Source organism: Saccostrea echinata, unplaced genomic scaffold (genome assembly GCF_033153115.1).
Source record: "Saccostrea echinata isolate AGI-Se365-2 ecotype Australia unplaced genomic scaffold, CSIRO_AGI_Sech_v1 ptg000001l, whole genome shotgun sequence".
In the NCBI taxonomy this organism is placed as follows: Eukaryota; Metazoa; Mollusca; class Bivalvia; order Ostreida; family Ostreidae; genus Saccostrea; species Saccostrea echinata.
The window spans coordinates 1,436,373-1,452,265 of record NW_026889750.1 but is presented as its reverse complement, the minus strand read 5'-3'; the positions used below and the strand labels follow the sequence as shown (position 1 = coordinate 1,452,265).

General features: G+C 33.8%; 2 protein-coding genes across 2 annotated transcripts in view; one reads left to right on the top strand and one right to left on the bottom strand.

The window, feature by feature from the left end:
• LOC133182719 (MAM and LDL-receptor class A domain-containing protein 2-like) overlaps positions 1-15,893 on the top strand; it is a 232,327-nt gene that overhangs the window by 39,486 nt on the left and 176,948 nt on the right. The gene's annotated exons all lie outside the window — the stretch shown is intronic.
• LOC133182730 (tyrosine-protein kinase JAK2-like) overlaps positions 1-15,893 on the bottom strand; it is a 44,226-nt gene that overhangs the window by 18,964 nt on the left and 9,369 nt on the right. The window contains exons 8-15 of the mRNA XM_061317580.1: positions 14,438-14,659; positions 13,780-13,931; positions 12,534-12,714; positions 7,434-7,605; positions 6,828-6,938; positions 4,181-4,398; positions 2,741-2,939; positions 288-406 (exon numbers count right to left, since the gene is read on the bottom strand). Of these exons, the coding sequence (XP_061173564.1) occupies positions 288-406; positions 2,741-2,939; positions 4,181-4,398; positions 6,828-6,938; positions 7,434-7,605; positions 12,534-12,714; positions 13,780-13,931; positions 14,438-14,659 (1,374 nt within the window). The remainder of the gene's footprint in view (positions 1-287; positions 407-2,740; positions 2,940-4,180; positions 4,399-6,827; positions 6,939-7,433; positions 7,606-12,533; positions 12,715-13,779; positions 13,932-14,437; positions 14,660-15,893) is intronic.

Sequence of the window (15,893 nt, the reverse complement as noted above, 5' to 3'; positions counted from 1 at the left end):
CCAGTCCTGTTACTGGCCAAGTAAGCCATTCCCTACAACACACACAGGTTCTTATCAATACCATACATACCCCAGTAAGAGTACATATCTGTGATAGCTAGGTGCTGTTACTGGCCAAGTAAGCCATTCCCTTCATAGCAATACCATACATACCCCAGTATATGTGATAGTTAAAATGTTAAAGATAAACAGGGGGGGGGGGTACAATACTGTTACAATTTTTTCACCCTCTTCCATATGAATTAAGTCTGACAGAGGGTGCTTGCCTGTTGATTGTGATGACATACCTGAGCAACATCGTTAATCATTCTGATTAGCCTCCATTCTGGAAGGTAGGTATTCTGTTTCCGGAATTTTCTCAGATACATGTTTAAGGCACCATTTTCTATGTACTCCAGAATCAACACTATAGCATAAGAAAAAAGCCACAGTATGACTTAGGTAAAGAGATCTAATCATTTGAAAAAAAAAATACATATTTCAGCTGTTCATAAAGTATTTTCTTGGGCTTCACAAGTGTAAATCAAATTTGATTCTTAAGTTTGGAGGTAATTTCAAACTGATCTTGTCACAAAGGAAATGCTTGTCAATAACAGAGATACCTGTATGTCTTGTCATACAGTTGATACCTAAAAATTACAGTCATTTCAGTTAAACATACATACAGTCAAACCTCATTATCTCCAACTCAGTGGGACCAAGTAAAAACTTTCAAGATATTTGGGTATTCAAAATACTGAGGTTAAAATACATAAAATAAAAAAAACAGTTAGGACTTCCAACTTACTTTGCAATATCCTAGGGGTGATCAAAAAGTCTATGGACTGGCAGGATTAAATTGTTATGTGAGATATATATTTCAAATTTTCCCCACTTTATAATAATGCCACTATAAACATAATTTCAATGATTATCTCAGTTGATAATTAATAATAAAAATACAGTCAAACCTTGTTATCTCAAACTCAATGGGACTGCATGAGAAAAAACTTCAAGACATCCAAGGGTTTGAGATATTGAGGATAAAATACTTTAAAAACATGTGGTAAGGACTTCCCAATCACTTTGACATATCCATGGTATTCGAGATATCCATGTCCAGATACCAAAGTTCAATTGTACTGACTATTCTAATACTTGTGTTTTGCATACCCAACACAACCTCAAATATGTTTGGTAACTTGAAGTAAACAAACTACATGTACATGTACCCAGTAAACATTTTGCACAAAAAAATCATTTTCTATTTAATTTTCATGAAAAAATACATATTTAAATAAACAAACAAAAGTGTATTCAAAAGTTTTAAAATTTGATGGCATTTCTAGCATTTTTAAGGATTTTACAGAAATTACTTTTAGTAAAGTTGAAATTTGTTGAAAAATGACGCCAGAGAGCATAGTGTATTCCTGCAATATCATACAGTATTGTATGAAACTGAAAATCTTCAATGGTAACATTAAAGTGTCAAAAGCAGCAGTGGTATTTTAGTGGCATAAGTGGTTCAGAGACAGATGGGAAAAATGATTCACGCTCAGAATTCCAGAAAGTTGTGATGGTGAAAAGTAATATCTGTCTTGTGAAGGAGAAGATTTCCCACACCTTGTGATTTTGCCCTCTTTTCCCAGAATAAAAGGAAATCTCAGTGAAGTTTAAAGCAATCTTAGATTAGCAGTAAAAGCATTCATTTCATTCTATTAGCTGGAATGTTTAAAAGCTTTATTAGTATGTGGGAAAACCAATACCAGAGATTTATCTAATCAAATAAGGAAAATTTGAAAAAAATAAAAATTAACAAGAGGCCCAGGGGCCATATTGCTCACCTGAGCACTGTGGCTAGGAAATAAGCAAAAATCAGTTTAGTATTGAAAAGCTTTAATGCATAAGTAGTCTCGACCTACCCCTAAAAGGGGGGATGATTTGAACAAAATTGAATGTACACTAACTAAGGATGCTTACCTATTTTTCTGACTGTGACTTTTTTTCCTACAAGTTTGAACTTTCATTGTGGCCCCACCCTACCCCTTGGGGTCATGATTTGAATAAACTTGAATCTACACTATCTGAGGATGCTTCCATATAAATATGACCAATCATGGCTTTGCTGTTCTTGAGAAGAAGGTTTTTAAGGCAGAAGATTTTTAAGGATTTTCCCTATATATTCCTATGTAAAACTTTGATTGTCCATTGTTGCCCCACCCTACCCCCGGGGGTCATGATTTGAACAAACTTGAATCTACACCAGCTGAGGATGCTCCCATATAAATATGACCAATCTTGGCTTTCCTGCTCTTGAGAAGGAGATTTTTTAAGATTTTTCCTATATACTCCTATATTAAACTTTGATCATCCATTGTGGCTCCACCCTACCCCCAGGGGTCATGATTTGAACAAACTTGAATCTACTCCACCTGAGGATGCTTCCATATAATTATGACTAATTTTAGCTCTGCTGTTCTTGAGAAGAAGATTTTTAAAGATTTTTCCTATATATTCCTACATGTATGTAAAACTTTGGTTGAAATTGGCCCAGTAGTTCTGGAGAAGAAGATGAAATTGTGAAAAGTTTACAACGACAATGACAATGACAGACAACAGAAAAATTTCATTAAGAAAAGCTCACTCGAGCCTTCGGTTCAGGCGAGTTATAAATCCATGAAAATTGAATAAATAATGATAATTTATTATTCCAGATCATGATTTTTTTTATCATAATCATTCCAATAAATGGAGTACGTACTGTTGTCACTGATTCCGAGGAATTTAACCACATTATCGTGCTCCAGTTTGGACATCAATATGGCCTCCTCCTTGAATTCTGTGCTGTCCAGAACATTCTGGAAATCCCCCTTCAGTTCTTTAGCAGCAATTTCCTGAGGATTGGATTTATCATCCTGACTAGTGTACAGTAAACCCCGCTTAACAACCCCATAGTGGCCCTGAAATACAGTAAAAATCTGCTTAACCACACCATAGTGGCCCTGAAATACAGTAAAACCTGTTTAACCACACCACAGTGACTGTGAAATACAGTAAAACCTGCTTAACCACACCATAGTGGCCCTTAAATATGGTAAACCTGCTTAACCACACCATAAAGGCCCTGAAATAAGTGAACCTCACTTAACCGCACCATAATGGCCCAGAAATACAGTAAAAAACCACTTAATCTTATGTAAGTGTCCCTGAATTACAGTAAGCACCATTTATTCACACCAGAGTTTCCCTGAATTATAGTCAACACCACTTAATCACACAAGAGTTTCCTCGAATTACAGTAAGCAACACTTAAGTAAGCACCACTTTATCACACGAAAGTGTCCCTGAAATAAAGTGAACACCACCTAATCAAACCATAAAAATGTCCCTAAAAATAAAGTAAACCTCGCTTTACCATACCATAGTGTCCCTGAAATACAGTTAACCTTACTTAACCAGACCATAATGGCCCAGAAATACAGGAAAACCTCACTAAACCACACCATAGTGGCCCAGAAATACAGTAAACCTCACTTAACCACACCATAGTGGCCCAGTAATACAGTTAACCTATCTACATCTAACCTCATATTGTGTCACTGAAATACAGTTAACCTTCCTTTACCACACCATAGTGACAATGAAATGTACTGGTCTGTAGAAATTTGGATTTATCAGGAAGCTTTCTCTAACTTGACAACTTTGGGATTTTTTACTGTTTACAAACTGTTCAAATATATGAAATAAGGTTTGAAACACAATGAGTCTACATATAGGTTTGCAATTTTTAAAGTTAGGGCATCTTACTTTGCTGCATTAAAGATAAGGAATTGAAGAAAAATGCAAATTTGTTTCTTAACACCTTGAAAGTTAAAATCTTGTAAAACTGGATTACTACCTAAAGCAAAGATAGCCAAGACAAGGTCATTCATTTTGATGACATGAAAACTAAAACTAACACACATCTCCTAGTTTTATTTCCTTTTTCTTTGAAATGTGTACACTCCAATTTTACCTCTGACCTTGAACAACTATGAAACTGTTCTTTGCAATAGTTTAGTTCTATACATATATAGTTCTGTCATTTTTGTGGGTATACCTTTCAGATAAAACTCACTGCTTTGATATTATCTTCTATGTTATTGTTAGGTTATAAACTTCTGTGTAATTTTCTGAGGGTAACTTTCCTAGGAATACTCACAGCTCCGATCTTATTTTCCCGAATGTTGAGTCTGCGAGAGCTTATGATATACTTGAGATCTAGAGGAAGTTCTGGAAGTGATCGATTTATGACAGAGTCAGTAGCCTTGGTCACTGACTCCCGGTCAGTAGCTGACGGATTTGGCAGGATAATCATGGTTGGATCCAGGGTGTCTTCTGTGGGTGACAGAGAGTTAGAGGGTGCTCGGGGCTGGGATTCTGTAAGATGACATAAATGTAGGCTTGTAAAATGACAGTCTGCAGAAGGAATTGAATTTTCATGAACATGTTTCATTAATTTCATAAATCAACATTAATAGGGAAGAGGGTAGCATGACATTCCATTGAGGAAAACACTTATCAGATATTTTAAAAACCCAATCTGAACTAGAACTGTCCAAAAGGGACAAATACCCCCCGCTGGGTTTTTCAGAGAAAGTACCAAATCACTAATGTTTTCTAGATGTGAGAGGTGTTCACAATTTCCTTAAACATTTACAGTGAAAATTTAATTACTCATTATATATTTTTATACGTCCGTCTTACGACGGGACGTATTATGTTATAGCGTTCATGTTTGTCCGTCCGTTAGCTTTTTCATGTCCGGCTCACAACTTTAATACTATTAGGCCTAGAATTATCAAACTTTGTCAGCGGATACATCTAGGGTAGAAGGTGTGTCGCACATTAAAACCAGGTCGCTCTGACCTTTAATAAAGACGCTATGGCCAGATATGGAAAAATCATAACTAGAAAACCATTAGACTTAGAATCAAAAAACTATGTCTTTTAACTTTTAAATTACACAGTCCCAAAAGATGTCAGAGTATTGCAGTATCTTTATTAAAAAAGTGTTAAATCAAGAAAATACTAGTCTTATTTTTTTTCATTATGTTCTTTACAGCAATCTGTAACAACAAAAATTCCACTTCTCCCATGGGTGTAATGATCAGGCACTGGTCAAGGAAAATTTTGATAGCAGAAAATTGCATGTCAAATTAGAGAGAAATTAATGAGTTTTGTGTGAGGAGATAACTGGTAGAGCATCTCTGATCAAGCAGGTGTTATCTACATCTCTTGGGAATTGGGCAAAAGGAATCAGTCTCTTAATTAATTGCTTGTGTTGTATTGAATTGTTCTTGTTGGCTAGTCTTACTTTCAAGATAAATTTGATGTAATTAAAACTAATTTGATACTGTATATAATAATTAAAAGTTATATGATATTGTATAATATAATTTAAACTAATTATTTATTGTACATTTTTTATTTGAATTTTTATATCTTTACAACAAATTGCAGACTGCCTTGTCTCGCTAAGATGTCATTCAAACAATTGAATCTAAACTGTTTATGATAATTTAACAATATTTGATGGGCGTATCATGCTGTGGTGAGGCACTTTATTTAATGAATGAAACTAAGGTGCAGCCTAATAAAACATCAACACTAATAATTACAGTGTTTTTTATTACATTGAAAAAATAGTTTGCAACTATCTGCCATCTTTGTGAGACATGACACTCTGCAAATTGATTGTTGAAAAAAAGAATATCATAATTAATTATAGAAAATCAAATTGATTTTAATACCTTTATATCAAACTCATTTTAAAAATAAAAGGCTGGTTTTAGTAACTATGTATTTGACAGACATAAATTACAAGTAAGAGACTTAGACAACAGAGATCTTTATTTCTTTCTGCCCAATTCCCCTGAGATATAGATAAGACCTGCTTGATCAGAGATGCCCTAACAGCTTCCCACACTGAACTCATTAATTAATCTTTAACTGGATGCATGTCCACTCATTACTCCCAAGGGACAAATGGATTTACACTATCTGCTGTGTAATGTAAAAACTGTTTTTAATACTTTGTGGGTTTTTTTTAGTTCTAATGAGTAGTTTTAAGCTGTAGTTCACATTTTTGTACAGATGTTCTAGATTCTATGTCTCAAACCTTAGAGATGAACCCGAAATGACTAAGTCAATAAATTAAATTAAAAAAAACACCTGTAAAATGCAGAAAAATTATCAAATAATGTTGAAAATACCAGGTGCACATCTTCATATGGTAAATAATAAGTGTACAAATTTTCATACAAATCTATGCAATAGTCTCTGGGAACAGATCCAGACAAAACCACATAATAAAAATGAAAAAAACACCTGTAAAATGCAAAATGATTATCCAATCATAATGAAAATACCAGGTGCACACCTTCATATGGTGAATAATAAGTGTACAAATTTTCAGACAAATCCTTCCAACAGTTTCCAAGAAATGGTCCGGACAAACTCTCGTCTACAGACAGACGGACAGACGGACAGACAGACGGACAGACAGACGGACATGCTGATTCCAATATACCCCCCCTAAACTTCGTTTGCGGGGGGTATAAACAATGTAACACCAAAAGCTATACAGTACCTGTATGTTCACAATTATTGTGTAAAAAACACAAAACCTTACACCACCTCCCAGTAAAAATCCTGGATCCACCCTCTTGTAACAGAATCACTGTGATTTGTGCAGAAGTGGTGAATAATTATGTCCCTTGACTGTAGCATGGGTGGTAAATAGTTTGCATACATTTTGAGATCAATATTCTACACAGTGTAACAAGACAACTTCTTCCTGTACATACCCTGTGTACTACTGATGATATCCGGAACATTGCTGCCTTCTCTAGACATTTTAGGTAAGTTGTCTTCATCATGAAGAAGCTCTCTTCTGATGGAGGAATATGCAGGCTCCGCTAAAATGAATGACAAATGTGTGTTACCTCTCTTATTACAGTAAAGCATGGTAATAACAAATAGGCTTATCATGTCGAATTCATGCTTACAGGGAAGTGATTTTCATTCCCTATACTTTTAAACCATGTTATACATTTATTGACTGGGTTCGAGGGCAACATGTGTTTTGTCAAACCTATGAACCAAACTGTTTGCCTGAGGCCATGAGGCCGAATGCAAACAGTTTGGTATCAAGGGGTCAACAAACTGCATTTAATTTGCCCAAGAATACAGTCAATGAATGCACCTGGCACTTAGTATGAGTGTTTTATACTTCTATTTAACATATTTATATACCCAACATATGTCTACATAAACAATGTATAAGCCTTAGACCTGTTAATGTTTTGTCAAAACTGAAAAAATAACAGAAATTAAAATGAAAACAGACAAGATGAACTTGATCAGCAACTAAAACAGTCATCAACGTAAACTCAAAATCCATTTAATGTTACCATAATCTGCCAACTGTGCTCGTAAATCCCTCAGTAGGAGGTTTGGTCCTGGTCTTTCCTCTAATAGATTCCAGCACTTAGACATCAATTCTCTTAATTTTATTGCCCATTCCATATCTCCCATCAATTTATGGGGAGGATCAAGCTTTTTTCTGAACATGACTTTTAAAACCTAAAAAATATAGTCACTGTATATGATGAAACAAATTCTAAGATGATGCAAGTAATTTACAAGGACATGTACAGCAGAAATCTTTTAAGAGTTTTTGTTATTTCTAAAGACTGCTTCATATTAAGATGATCAGTAAGAACCCTGCTGTTCTTGAGAAAAAAGATTTTCTAGATTTTCCCTATAAACATTACTGCAAACCAACAATCATTCATGATATCTTTAATCACAATCTGTCAGTGTAAAATCGATCCACAATTATTAATTTTCACAAATGATGAAATTCACTGCATATCAAATAAATATTTGTGGCAAGAATTACAGGTGACTCTTGATCTCTCGAAGTTCAAGGGACCATAAAAAAAGTTCAAGAGATCGAGGGATTCGAGAAATAGAAAGTGAATAAAATCCGGAATTTTCAGTTCTGATCATCATTGTACAGTGGCTGCAACGTTATTGTTGACAAACCAATCATGTAGAATCATTCGTGTAACGTGCGCGATTGTTTGTGTAACACGAGAGATCGTGCAGGTATCAGGCTCAATCATTTGCGGTTTTAATCGTGCGTGATTGTGTGTTAAGAAACATGCAAATTTTGTTTTGTAAGTTTTTATCGGAATGTTATTTGTTAAACAAGAGTTTCGCTGGTCTGCTCTTTTTTTTTTATAATCCAAATGAAATAAATAAAGTGCGATTTACTTAATTGAACAAACTAATATCGCTAGTAAAAAAAGCAATATAGTAAGTCGTACAATATTGCATTCTCTTCAATTAAATAACGTGACCTTTAATGGTAAACTGTATTTAAGATGTTTAATAATTTTTTTCTCTGATGTTAATAATGTTTACTGCTAATTGTGGTCAAGATATTTTTTTATATCAAAAATGTATATATACAAAACAATAAATAATTCCCAATGCTTTAGTTACATAAATATTTAGTCAGCGAATGTACTCGACATGATTGTCGGGTTACTTTTATCAGTCTTTATCTCTGTAACTTACTTTATTTTTATAATTTCTGCATATGAATGATTTGTAAAATAATTGTTAATTTTAGAAATTCACAAATGGAAAAATGGATATAGTTATAATTCATTTTTATGCCTTTTTTTTTTTTTTTATCTCATCCCCCCTTACTGCATATCATAAAATCCAAAATAATCAAAACTCACGGCCCACCTACATCATCTGATAGAACATGCAGCAATCGATCATAAATTAGATCTTGACATATCAATCAAAAAGAACAAAATCAATTTTCTTAAGTCGGAAAATTACGTAGATATATATTTGTAATCTAAAAATTATTATAACTTATAAGTCTTATTTAGTTTCAAAAATATCCATTTCAAAATATTTTTTCAGTATTCCAAAGTTGATGAATAGTATCAATAATTATCTGGAATCGAAAATAAATATGAAGCCTTATTTTGTTTAAAAAAACAAAACAAAAAAAAACTCCTAAATATTTTTAACCATTTTGCATGAAGAATTGTGCATTTGTGTTAGCAATCGTGAAAGATCATGTAATGTGTAGAATCGTGTGCGTGAAGGATCGTTCGTGTAACAGGTTTAATCGTGCGTTTATCGTGCGGAATCGTTTGTGTAACGTGATCGTTTGTGTAAGTTGTCATCAATAACATTGCAGCCACTGTATATCTTGATAATGTCATTACACATTTTCATTCGTATTTTACAGGTAATTCACTTGATTTCAACAACAATGATTGTATTTTGAATAAATAAAATGGTTATTTTAAGTTCAATTGTTCTCATTTCATGATTACATGAAACCTGAACAGCAAGTGTCGATTTGGCTATTCCCCGGGCGTGGGCTTGATCGGTCCTTCACAAGATTGCTCGTAATTGGTATACAATTCTTGAGATAGGATCTCAAGTGCAATGTTTGCCAAACTGGGATTGTGTAGACTAATAATCGAGAGATCAAGAACTTCGAGAGATCGAAGTTCGAGCCATTGAGAGTCACCTGTATTTGTCAGAAAATGAGGGTCGCAAAACTCATGGATATTTCTGGCATGCGGGTAGAATTTGGTTTACAGTATCCATGCCCATGTTAAACTTTAATCCCTTCTTGTGGCCCCACCCCGGGGCCATAAACTGAACAAATTTGATTCTGCATTATGTTTGCATATTAATACCATTAATCATGGAATCTTGTCTAAAAATCATTTTAGACAAGAAAATCTTTAGGATTTTCCCTATATTTCCATGTAAAACTTTAATCCCTTACTGTGACCCCATCATACTCTTGGGGGCCCAGTTTGACAAAATTCAATCTGCTCAAAGTTGCACATCCATATCACTCAGCATGACCCATCCAGCATGGCTCTGCTGTTTTTGAGAAGATATTTTTTTTCATATATATTTTGAAAAACTTTGATCCCTTATTGTGGTCCCACCCTACTCCCATGGCTATGATCTGAACAAACTTGAATCTGTTTTAAACAAAATTGATTCTAACAATGTCAAAAAGCTGGCTTCTATAAGTTTCATCTTTTCTGGCCCAGTGGTTCTTGAAAAGATTTTTAATTGACTACCGCCCCCCCCCCCCCCCACCCCCCCCCCCCAAAATGTCCTGAATTCTTAATTATCTCCCCTTGATAGTGAGCATGGCCCTTCATTTGAACAAATATGACAAGTTAAGTTAAAATTGGCCTAGTGGTTTTGGAGAAGTTGAAAATGTGAATAATTTACAATGCTTACAACTACAATAGTAACGACAGACAACAGACAAATTTTGATCAGAAAAGCTCACTTGAGCCTTCAACTCAGGTGAGCTAAAAATACATGTGTACTGATATGTTTGAAATGATTTATTTAAAACTAGAACTGTCCAAAAGGGACAAATACCCCCCGCTGGGTTTTTCAGAGAAAGTACCGAATCACTAATGTTTTCTAGATGTGAGAGGTGTTCACAATTTCCTTAAACATTTACAGTGAAAATTTAATTACTCATTATATATTTTCATACGTCCGTCTTATGACGGGACGTATTATGTTATAGCGTTCATGTTTGTCCGTCCGTTAGCTTTTTCATGTCTGGCTCATAACTTTAATACTATTAGGCCTAGAATTATCAAACTTTGTCAGCTGATACATCTAGGGTAGAAGGTGTGTCGCACATTAAAACCATGTCGTTCTGACCTTTAATAAAGACGCTATGGCCAAATATGGAAAAATCATAACTAGAAAACCATTAGACTTAGAATCAAAAAACTATGTCTTTTAACTTTTAAATTACACAATCCCAAAAGATGTCAGAGTATTGCAGTATCTTTATTAAAAAAGTGTTAAATCAAGAAAATACTAGTCTTATTTTTTTCCTTATGTTCTTTACAGCAATCTGTGACAACAAAAATTCCACCTCTCCCATGGGTGTAATGATCAGGCACTGGTCAAGGAAAATTTTGATAGCAGAAAATTGCATGTCAAATTAGAGATAAATTAATGAGTTTAGTGTGAGGAGATAACTGGCAGAGCATCTCTGATCAAGCAGGTGTTATCTACATCTCTTGGGAAATGGGCAAAAGGAATCAGTCTCTTAATTAATTGCTTTTGTTGTATTGAATTGTTCTTGTTGGCTAGTCTTACTTTCAAGATAAATTTGATGTAATTAAAACTAATTTGATATTGTATATAATAATTAAAACTTATATGATATTGTATAATATAATTTAAACTAATTATTTTATATTGTACATTTTTTATTTGAATTTTTATATCTTTACAACAAATTGCAGACTGCCTTGTCTCGCAAAGATGTCATTCAAACAATTGAATCTAAACTGTTTCTGATAATTTAACAATATTTGATGGGCATATCATGCTGTGGTGGGGCACTTTATTAAATGAATGAAACTAAGGTGCAGCCTAATAAAACATCAACACTAATAATCACAGTGTTTTTTATTACATTGAAAAAATAGTTTGCAACTATCTGCCATCTTTGTGAGACATGACACACTGCAAATTGATTGTTGAAAAAAAGAATATCATAATTAATTATAGAAAATCAAATTGATTTTAATACCTTTATATCAAACTCATTTTAAAAATAAAAGGCTGGTTTTAGTAACTATGTATTTTGACAGACATAAATTACAATTAAGAGACTTAGACAACAGAGATCTTTATTTCTTTCTGCCCAATTCCCCTGAGATATAGATAAGACCTGCTTGATCAGAGATGCCCTAACAGCTTCCCACACTGAACTCATTAATTAATCTTTAACTGGATGCATGTCCACTCATTACTCCCAAGGGACAAATGGATCTACACTATCTGCTGTGTAATGTAAAAACTGTTTTTAATACTTTGTGTTTTTTTTTTAGTTCTAATGAGTAGTTTTAAGCTGTATTTCACATTTTTGTACAGATGTTCTAGATTCTATGTCTCAAACCTTAGACATGAACCCGAAATGACTAAGTCAATAAAAATAAAATAAAAAAAAAAACACCTGTAAAATGCAGAAAAATTATCAAATAATGTTGAAAATACCAGGTGCACATCTTCATATGGTAAATAATAAGTGTACAAATTTTCATACAAATCTATGCAATAGTCTCTGGGAACAGATCCAGACAAAACCACATAATAAAAATGAAAAAAAACACCTGTAAAATGCAAAATAATTATCCAATCATAATGAAAATACCAGGTGCACACCTTCATATGGTGAATAATAAGTGAAACAATTTTTCAGACAAATCCTTCCAACAGTTTCCAAGAAATGGTCCGGACAAAATCTCATCTACAGACAGACGGACAGACAGACGGACAGACAGACGGACATGCTGATTCCAATATACCCCCCCTAAACTTCGTTTGCGGGGGGTATAATTAAAATATATATCTGATGGGGGAAAGGGGGAGGGGGATAGCAAGCCTTTGAAACCAATGCACTTTACTTTGTCATTAGGTAAGCTTGAGAATCTTTGTGTGTCTACAGGATTCAGTCCATCAGAAAACATTTCCCAAAGGGTTGTCCCAAATGCAAACACATCTGACTGTGGTGTCATTTTGGAAATCCGTGAAGTTAATTCCTTTTTCTGATAGTCTGTGTACAGTTCAGGGGCTAAATACAGTAACCTGAAATCACAGAAATTTTAAGGTAAAATCACACAAACTCATAAAATCAGTTATAACTGTTATTGTTATTTGATCAATAAATGTTCTTGCTTGTATCTTATGTCGGCAAGATACGTATTTCACATTTCCAATTTCATTTTTAATTATCAATTTATGTTGATAACAATTCATAATCATGTACTTGAACAAGAGACTCATACACCTCTTTAGACTTTACTTGCTGGTATACTCAAAAATATAACTTTTCTTCAAAATGATCCACCTTTCCCTAACCTTGTACCTGAATCTCTGGATCCAGGGGGTGTATTTTTTTTTTTAAAATTTTAGTTGAAGGCTCATAACCCATGATCATACTAAATTAGTTGTCTGTATATGATGAACTTCACATCAGTCGTCACTTGAACTTGAGAGCCAGATGACATGAATTTCCTAAGCTTGTACGGATCTCATAGCTCAATATCTATCTGCCTCAAGTGAGGAGGATTTTAAACTCAAAATATAACTAACTTGTCACATCTTGAAGTCTGCACTCTTTATCCAAGAACATTTTTGTTAAACAATTTTTTGAAGAGGCTCATTACTTGTTATTATCAAGTAAACTGTTTTTCCAAGTTTCAACAAGTATGTACTACATTTCCAATGATTGATCAACTAAGCCCCTCCTTGAGACTAAAACTCTGGACCAAGACCAGGGTTTCCCAGAAAAAAAAAAGATTTACTAACAATTCTGATCTAAGTGTCAATTTTTATTTAAATTCATGCTGGTTTGTTAAGGAATATTTCAGTCTTAATTAATTTAGAAATTTGTCTAAGAAATGGATGCCTGGGGACCTAATTTAACAGTTTTGGCAAATATTTTGACATACTGCAGATCACCACCCTTTATATGTGTGAGATAGGTATTTGATATTTATAAGCGAGTCAAAATTTATATATCCTATGCTAATAAAAATATAAATGCGAGAAAAATTTTTGTGAGCAAACAGTCTCTTGTAATTAAGCCAAAATAAAGTTCTCATGAATAAAAAGCATTTACATTATATAAAATTTGACTGTGTAGCTCACCTGTGTCTGTTCTGTTGATTCAGTAGATCTAGGCTATTCAGAAGAGTAACCATTCCAGGATCCCCGATCTTTACCAGAATGTCATCAATTTCATAGCGAAAGACTAACAAGTTACGGCAACGCAGGTTTCCATGAACCAAGTGATGCTCATTCTGAAAGAGAGGCAAGAAACTGATTGTAAAATACAACCACTGCATGTCTTGGAATTTCACATAAAATTTTCTACATGTATGAGACCATGGCATCTCCACTTGCATATGTCCAAGAACCACACAGAAATTTAAGTTTGTTCAGGTAATATGAATTTATAATGTGTTTTGAAATTTGGTACTAAAATGATGGTTTTTTGACATTTCTGTGCCCCACAGAATATGAACAAAACGTAACATTCAATGAAACAAATGTAATGGTGTTGTTAGAAAACACGTACACTTCAACAGACTCCTTGTAGACTAATTCAAGCATGATCTAAATTTAGCACAAATTAAAGTAGCAGTAAGTTTATTTTGATAATGTTCACATTTATTTTCATTTTGTTTGAGATCATGATTTACTCCACAAATACTGCAAAAGGTGACAAAATATGAATTCTTTAAAATAAGAAATAAATAAACTCATGTACAGTAAAAGCATTCAAACGTGATTAATTTTTTTTTACCAGAAACAACATTCCTTGAGCCATCTGACTGGCTGCATTCAGCAGATGAAAAGGTTTGATTGGTTGGTTAGGCTTCCTCTTTTTGAAGAAAGACGCTAAGGAACCATACTGGGCTTTTTCCATTACTAACATCGGAGGGGTGGTCAGGATAAGTCCATGTACCCGAACAAAGAATTTGGGATCATCCATCCTGATCAGCTGTTGAACAGCATGCTGAAAGTGCTGGAAAATATAAACAACAATTAGTAGAATGAGAGTCATTTGGCAAATAGCTTGTAAAGAATGGCGATGGATTGGATACATCCTCAGAAAACTGGCCGAAGACATTACATGCCACAACGCACTTGAGTGAAACTCCAAAAGCAAATGTGGGATCAGGCATCAAAGAACAACCTGAGGAAGGTTATGTTAGGAAGAAATCAGACAGTGTGGTCAGAGCTGGGGTGGGGGTGGGGGTGGGGGAGAAGGCTGCCCACAACAGAGAGTGCTGGAAGATTTTTGCCAAGGCCCTATGCTCCATCCAGAATCAAAAGATGAATATAGAATCAGAGAAAGGGTAATTATAGTTGATAAAAACTTAATCTCTATGAAGGTCAATATTCATATTTAAATGATATGTCCCTGATCAGAAAAAAAACTCAAAGAAAGAAAGATCCTATCATTTGGTCAGTAGTACATGAATACAACTACATGTACATGTATATACTGTATTATAAGACTAGTGTAAATCATTTTTTATTCAAGGAAACTTTATCAAAAGATCATAAGCTCATGAAAATTTACTACAGTAAAAAAAATTTTTTGAAATATTTTTCTTGGTTATAGATACCAAATAACTGTCTTGTGAAAATTACAGTGTCAGGAAAATTTGGTGATCTACAGTACTTTGATGAATCCATGCTAAAGTAAAGGATGATTTTCTGAAGTACATTCTGTATGCCTGAATGTTATGTTCATGTACTGACTTAATGAAAAAATTGAAAATTTTTATATATAAGTTCTAGCTTGAGTTTAAGCAATCTGTTTAATACTAGCATGCCTAATCTAGAACTTTCCTATGCTGCAATAAATAAAATTGACTTTGAGATAATCCCTAAAATAGTGTGTTCATGTTTCAAACACATGAAACCTATACCTGCTTAATGATATACACCTCATCATCCCAGATTTATCTGTCCTAATTCTGTCACCACCTTGCAACATTTAATTCAAAGGTATGCCTTAAGGCTTCACAAAATGAATTCTGCTCTTGTATTAAATTTTTATTTTTTGAATATATGGGTATGTTTAATTTCTTTTTTGTTTTTATTGCACACCCAAACCCAACAAAATCTAATTTCATTTTTATGTTCCTTAGGATGCCAACATAATGTCAACCTTGAACAACTACCAGGAAAAAAAATAAACCTATTAAAATAAAGACACTTGTGACTAAGTATATATATACTGGTGATAA